General features: G+C 34.7%; 1 protein-coding gene across 1 annotated transcript in view; it reads right to left on the bottom strand.

The window, feature by feature from the left end:
• LOC122788058 (keratin, type I cytoskeletal 19-like) overlaps positions 1–6,567 on the bottom strand; it is a 230,512-nt gene extending 223,945 nt beyond the window's left edge. The window contains exons 1-2 of the mRNA XM_044054979.1: positions 6,018–6,567; positions 4,259–4,341 (exon numbers count right to left, since the gene is read on the bottom strand). Coding sequence (XP_043910914.1) covers positions 4,259–4,341; positions 6,018–6,503 — 569 coding nt within the window. The 5' untranslated portion in view covers positions 6,504–6,567. The remainder of the gene's footprint in view (positions 1–4,258; positions 4,342–6,017) is intronic.
• Between the last annotated feature and the right edge of the window lie 670 nt (positions 6,568–7,237).

Here is a 7,237-nt window from a genome sequence, read left to right as displayed (position 1 = left end):
GGCATTTCTTTAAAAAACAGGTTTTACCACTAGATGCACCTATAGCGCTACCAAATGACAGATTACTTCCAGAATGTGCAAGCAAAAACATGGAATCAGTAATATTAAGTTCCTTAATATCACAAAGATGTAATGAATTTCACATATGCTGACTCAAAGATACATTTAAACTTTCATTGTAGTCAGGTTATCCCCCCCCCCCCCAAGTACCATTGGCAGAAAACTTGACATGCAGCACACTCTCAGGGATAATCATACACTAAAACTTTAATTAGCAATTATAAAGGATCTTCTGTTATTAAGGAGTTTTGCTCTGTCAGGAATATAGTTAAAGCATACAATATCACTATGGTTCTTTCTTGTGCTGGAAATTGGTTGTCAGCATATATTGTAGCTCTGTGCAGTGGACTCTTTCAACCTTTCCCTGCCTTTTTGATCTGTAAATTGTAGACTTCCTATCAGGTTTCGAGAATGGAGTGAAATCAAAACTTTCAGGAGGATATAGTTTCTCCAGTGACATTTAACTCTGCATTCAGGCTTAGGAAGATAAACCTTATCATTGTGCACCTGTTGCTTAGGGATGCATTTAAAAGAGCCAGGCATTGTCCTGTGTTGCCACGTTGGATTGGATTTCTGGTATGGGGACAAATTGGGTTTCTGCCATAAGCACGAAAACTTTCAGCTCTTGTTCCGTGTACTCACCAGTTTCCTCTTTTGTTGCTTTGTTAATCTGAAACATCACAGCTACAATACTGCCTTGTTAAAGCAGTACTGCAGAGTAACTTCATTTGTAGAACCTTCACCACAAGTCATACTTTTAATAGAGCAAGACAGAGAAACTTTAGAATTTACGTATAATATGGAAAGTGTGTATCTTTGTGTGTGTGTGTGGGGGGGGGTGTATGTGCTTATACATTTTCTTTCATCTTCTTTCTTTTTCATCTTGAGCATTAACTTCTGTCACAAATCTTACTTTAAACACACTAACACTGGACAATTTTAGAATTACACTGTACTATGGAAATTATGTTTTTTTTTTTCTTCTTTGTGTTTGGTAATACCAGTTACAGCTTTTCACAATTGACAAATTCCATCTAATCAGTCTCTAATGGTGTTAGATTTTATTTTTATAATTTTAACTGAAATGAAATTAACTGTGGTAGACTGTATTAGCTGTGCTAATTCTAAATAACTACTGTCTTTTATAACCTGCAGCAGAAATGGATGAAGGAAAACTGACCTGATTAGTTTTGTCCAGACAGATGTGGAACATCTGAAATAAAGATATAAATCAAATCCACTTCTATTCTATAGTTTCAGTATGATTTTTGAAATCACCTCCTCTTAAATTAGTGTCTAAAACGTGCAAGACAAAGAACCTAAACAATGACTCATGATGTGCTGCTAAGGCATTACTGTCTTTTTTATTTTTTATGTCTCTCTGATGTTCAAGGATCCTATCCTTAAAGGGTCTGTTCATCTTGCCAACATAAAATGCATAACATAGTTGACAAAAAGAAAAATATACAAGGTTACAGGTTTTGCAGTCAGCATTAACATCAACATTAATTGTGAATCCTAGAACTGGGTGGGTGCATGACAAACAAGTAAGGATAAATTTACAGGCTGAACAACTTCTGCAAGGCAAGGATTTTATTGCTGAATGCAGAAAAAGCACTTGGTTTAAATGGGGTCTTCTCATTAAAACCTTTCTTGAAAGGACATAGACATAAATAATAAAATGTATACTTTTTTAATAAGTGTAACATATTTATATAGATTTTATAGTTGTTTTATTAATGATGATATATGAGCACGTTTTTTTGTATTTTTAAGATTTTTTTAACCTATGATGATATCATAATTAATGGCTTTTTATTAGTCACACTTTGTATAAAAGACTTATATTTTTTAGTTAATGTTGTCTGATGAAGTGGTGTGGTCACCGTGAAAGGGCTTACCACTTTTTTGGATACACCTATTAAAGTTCCTGGATTTTAGCCCTGTTGGTTTGGTATTTCTTTATTTATTTTTGCAATTCAGTTTTGTCTTACCAACTTTTATCTTGCTATCATATATATTTTTTGCTTGGATATTGTTGTGTTATAGTCTGTAGTTGTGTCAGAGAGGGGGCGGAGCATATCAGGGTAGAGTCGACTGCATATTGGATGGCAGAGGCGAGAGATGTGGATTTATGGAGTTGATTTGTGAAGATGGTAAAAAGTAGGGGGCCTAATATGGAGCCTTGTGGAACTCCAATGTTAACAGGGAGCAAAGATGATAGCTCCTGTTGCCATCTAACAGCCTGCTGGCATTTAGTTAGATAGCTGTGGAACCAAGCTAGGGAAGAATGACTGAGATGTAATGTGGCCAGTTCTAACAGCAGTTTTGGTGTGAAACTGTGTCGAATGCCTTTGAGAGATCTAGAAAGATGGATGAGACATATTTATTCTGATTTCTGTGTTCATTTATTGTGTTAGTAAAACTGAGGAGGGTGGTTGTGGTGCTGTGGTGAGGGTGAAAGCCACGTTGTGTGTTTGATAGGAGGTTATTGGAGAGAAGGGAGTTTAGAAGCTGGGAGTGAATACATTGTTCTAGTATTTTGGAGAGAGGTGAAAGAATGGCAATGGGCCTGTAATTAGTAAGCTCTGTAGAGTTGCCACATTTATGCAGTGGGGTGATATAGGAGACTTTCCAGATTAGTGGGACATGGTTTTCAGAGATAGAGTGGTTGATGAGGATAGAAATGGGGTAGGCTATGACTTCGGAGGCAGCTTTGAGGAATTCTGATAGGAGGTTGTCAGCAGCTAGGCTGGTGGGCTTGAGCTTACTGAGTAGTCTTTATATGGTATGAGTTGGGACGGGGTTAAAGGAGAAGGAGTTGCACCCTCATTGTTGGCTACGGGGACTGTAGTAGTTATGTTTATTATCAGGAGAACTGGAAGCAGGAGATAAGTGCAAATCATTTTCAGATCTTTTGATTAATGGTTATTTTTAATAAAATGTAAATCCTGCTAATCCTGAAATATTTTTCTGCACATTCATTTCCTGATTTTCTTTTGAGCAAAAGTAGTCATTGTATCATCTACAAATGTTAACTGCCCTGGAAAACTTAAATATATGATACAACTGACACTCACATAAATATGATTTTTATGTATGAACAACATCAATTTATTGTGGGATTAGTGTTAAATTACACGGTGTGGTTTAGTACGTAGAATATAATGATTCACCTTCTGGCTTTCAGTAATGTTAGCTATATACAAGCGTGTGTGTATGTGTACTTGTCTGGGTGAGCCTCTTTAAGTGTCTGCTTCAGCACAAACATTGAACATCATTTCTTGAGATGAAACCCAACTACTTCAATCAAACAAATTCAAACACTTCACTTAGAAAATGGTCCGTTTCTCCATATTAGAAGATGGTTATTTTTCTCTATATTCACTGACTAGCAGAGAAAAGGCTATTATCAAACTTTTGTGAAAAGAGAGATGCTTCTACATATGCTGGTAATCTTTCAAATGATTGTATTAAGCAACTGTTGTATGAAGTGTGCAGACCCTATTGGGGGAGGGCTGTCAAGGGGCTTGCCTTCTCCATATAGTGATAATTTTAGAGGAATGTCCATTTGTAACCTCCTGATTTTATTCTATACATCCAAAGTATAATGTTTGATATTTTTAGAAGGCTGTAGACATACAACCAAACATACTTAGACTTTAGTTTTTAGTAATTTGCTATTTATGTCTATAATGTTGTAAACAACAAAGTATTCTCTGAAACAAGGTGTGAAAGTTGAAGGTTGAAGGCAGGGTGTAACATAATTAGAAATAAGGTCAACTTTTTAACATATGTATGTATTCATAAACATGACTCGAAAATAAACAAACCAACAAAAAAGAGTACTCTAGCAACTTTTTATGCTTTTAGTAACCTTTTAGAACGACACAGGAAGCTATTCTATAAAAAGGAATTCCTTGCAAAGATTACAAAAAGTGGCAATAATTTGTAACAAACTATGAACAGATTTTTAGTCTTTTGCACAAAAAAATCAAACCTTTATAATATATAACTAATACATATCTAAAATACTTCTTTGCATTTCTTTTATAAAATTCAATGAAAATGTATTTTGATAACACTACTGCACAATTTTGTTTAAATGAAGAGCAATCACAATTATGTCAGTTATGTGGTTAAAAAAGAAGCATCAGGTCATAATCTAATTATCTAGCTTTACTCTTGAAACACTCACTTGATTCGGAAGTCATCAGCTGCTAGCTTGGCATTGTCTATCTGCAAGATAATTCTGGAGTTTGCAAGAGTTCCAGCATTAATCTGAAATGTAAAGGATTATTCTTAGAATCATTGCTGTATCATTTTTAGTTCTCTTTCTAAGTACATAATATCTTGCAAGCATGTTTATCCTGAGGGCTGTAATTTTACAAACAAATGTGCTACAAATAGCATCTGACAGACTTAGACTTGAAATCTAATCCTTTGCTGTATTGCCAGCACATCTGGCTATTGTAATCTGTTCAACATTTTCTAGTAATAAAACATGAATGAAAACCTTAATGCATATTTCATGACTTTTCTAAAGAGCAGTAATGATGGCAGTTTATACATTTTGAAATGTTTATACATTGCTGCACTTTGTATTTACATTCCTTTAACTCCATATATATTTAATTAATCAGCAAGGATTGTCACTGAAACATTGTGTATGTTCATGAATTTCTAATGAAAATAGCTTTTCATTTGTTGTGTGTGTGCATTCTGCTGTATGACCCAAAATAGGTGTTTCCCTTTTTATTGCAATTTGAACATCGTTAAAGAAACTATATTAAACTTTCTGTACAGCAATGTATAATCTGAAGTTCACACTTAATGCATTTTCTCATTGCCATAAGATTTATACATCAGACAGCAAACAAAATCACATGTTCTATGTAAATATTTATTAGCTACATGTTATAGGCATCTGATTGTGCATACTGTTGACTCTCTGATGTCAGAAATCAGTTCTGCATATTGATAAGTCAATGAACATTTTATACTTATTGAAATAAAAAGAAAATATTCACTATTACTCTTCCACACATGATTTTATACATAGACTAAGAACATTTTAAAGTTAATGTTCTTTGAAAATACCTTTAGTATTATTCTGTCAAAGGTCTTTTTGTACTGCAGTTTGATTTAAATTTCTTTTATATTCACTTTCAACAAGTTTTCTTCTATTTCTTTTCATAAAATAATACCAACAATAAACAATACGGACTGCTCTTTACTGCCCTTGCACTGTCACTGTGTGGTTAAAACCACTATCTTAAGACAATATACCATTGTTACTGCTTCAGCTTTTAGTAGAAGATTTAAAATGCTATAAAGTCACTAATTCTATTTACTAATAATGTGTTTAACAACATTTTATTATTTTGAACTTGAAAGGGAGGTGCTCTATTTTTAATATCCTGTTGTAACTCGACATTTAAAATGTTTAATTGTCCCTTCTGTACCCCAGAACTATTGCTTTAATCTTGTCTGCCTTTTTGTTATTGTTATTGTAAAGTAATACATCTTCAAAAGAAATACAGCAATGAAAACCACTTGTGTTAAGTCAGGCATCAGTGTAATGAGAGGTGAGCTGACCTGCTTACAGAGTTAAGCATTTATGTCAAAAAGGAAAGTACAGAACATTTGTTTATTCAGATTCTACCCTTAACAGAATCAACTTTTTAGTCTAGTTTAGAATTTTGTAGCACGCAGAACTGACAAATATTAATATCTTCTTTTAGCACAGTACACATCAGCGCAAACTGTATTTTTGTAAACTGTAAGCAAATTGATTAACTGTAAGTTTTGTCATTTTGTATGTGATGTATATGAATCTTCAGTGATTTGTACATTAATATAAAACAAAAACTGCATTCTAACTTATATTATGATATACAGGAAAGTTGCAAAAGGTAACAATGACAGATGCAAAAAGTGAAGTAGGAAAAAAATACCTGTGATCGGAGAGTAGCGATAGTCTTTTCATAACCACTTACATCCAGACGGACAGGAGGTTTTTTCTCATACCATTCTCGGATTTGGCGTTCAAGCTGTTTGTTTTTAGATTCCAGGGAGCGTACCTTTTCTAGATATGCAGCCAAACGTTCATTTAAATTCTGCATTGTTTCCTTGCCATTGGCAATTATGGCATCATTAGTTCCATAGATTCCATGAACTCCAGCACTGTAACCATAACCACTGCCTGATGTAAAATTAAGCACATTTCCTAGGTTTGATGCAAATACAGGAGATCGAGCCAGGCCAGGAGAAGCAACAGAGATCCGTGTGCCTAGACCACCAGCTCCACCGTAGACACTGGGTGGTCTGGCATTCAAACCTCCAAAACTGGCTTTAGAAATCCGTGTAGAACTAGAAGATGGCCCTAAGAGAGAACCAGAAGAACTGAACCTGGAGCTCTGTGTTGAAAAGGTTGTAGCCATGGTGATCAGTGGTAAAGACTTGAGTATAAAATCTTACTCAGTCACACAGCTTAGACCAGAGCAGAATGAGAAATGTTAGCCCTCTGCTAAATTTATACAAACAGGGAAAGGGGGCGTGGGAGAGGGATCCAGTAATTAGAAATGCATCACCACAATTATTGTGTTTGCTAGTTCCATGTCCCTCATTGGCCAGCCTGGAAGAAAAAGGTGTGCCTTAAATTATCTTTAGAAAACAGGTGCCTGCTAGCTACATTTCTATACATAAGGTGTGCCTCTCTAAGTAGGGTTTAATTTCATGCCTGGCTCATTGTTTGCCGCTAGGTGAATGCTGTTAATTTTTACTTCTAAAGACTGTAACTGACCCAGACACAATTCAGTTATAAGAAACAAGTGGGTTAATTTATGTTTTTACTGTTTTATTATTTTTTTTCAAGTCTTCTCTGATAGATGCCTGATGCAGATAGCATCAATAAGTTTTTTTAACTGGCAGCTTCTGCAAGTGCTTTTTAATACACTTAAGTATAACATTTATAAATGAAAGACATGTACATGTTTATCTGACTTTTACACACTGACGTCATACTCTTAACTGTGAATGATGTTACAGGTGTTTTGTTTCTTTATTTGCCAGGTAGTTATACTGAAATACTATGTTACTTTTTACAGGGGAAAGAGGAAACTAAAACATTAGAGAGACATTACTTCCTAATGCACACATAGTTGATTCAAGGATT

Source organism: Protopterus annectens, chromosome 13.part0 (genome assembly GCF_019279795.1).
Source record: "Protopterus annectens isolate FY-2018-M chromosome 13.part0, PAN1.0, whole genome shotgun sequence".
NCBI classification, from domain to species: domain Eukaryota; kingdom Metazoa; phylum Chordata; order Ceratodontiformes; family Protopteridae; genus Protopterus; species Protopterus annectens.
This window is presented reverse-complemented; position numbering and strand designations above follow the sequence as displayed.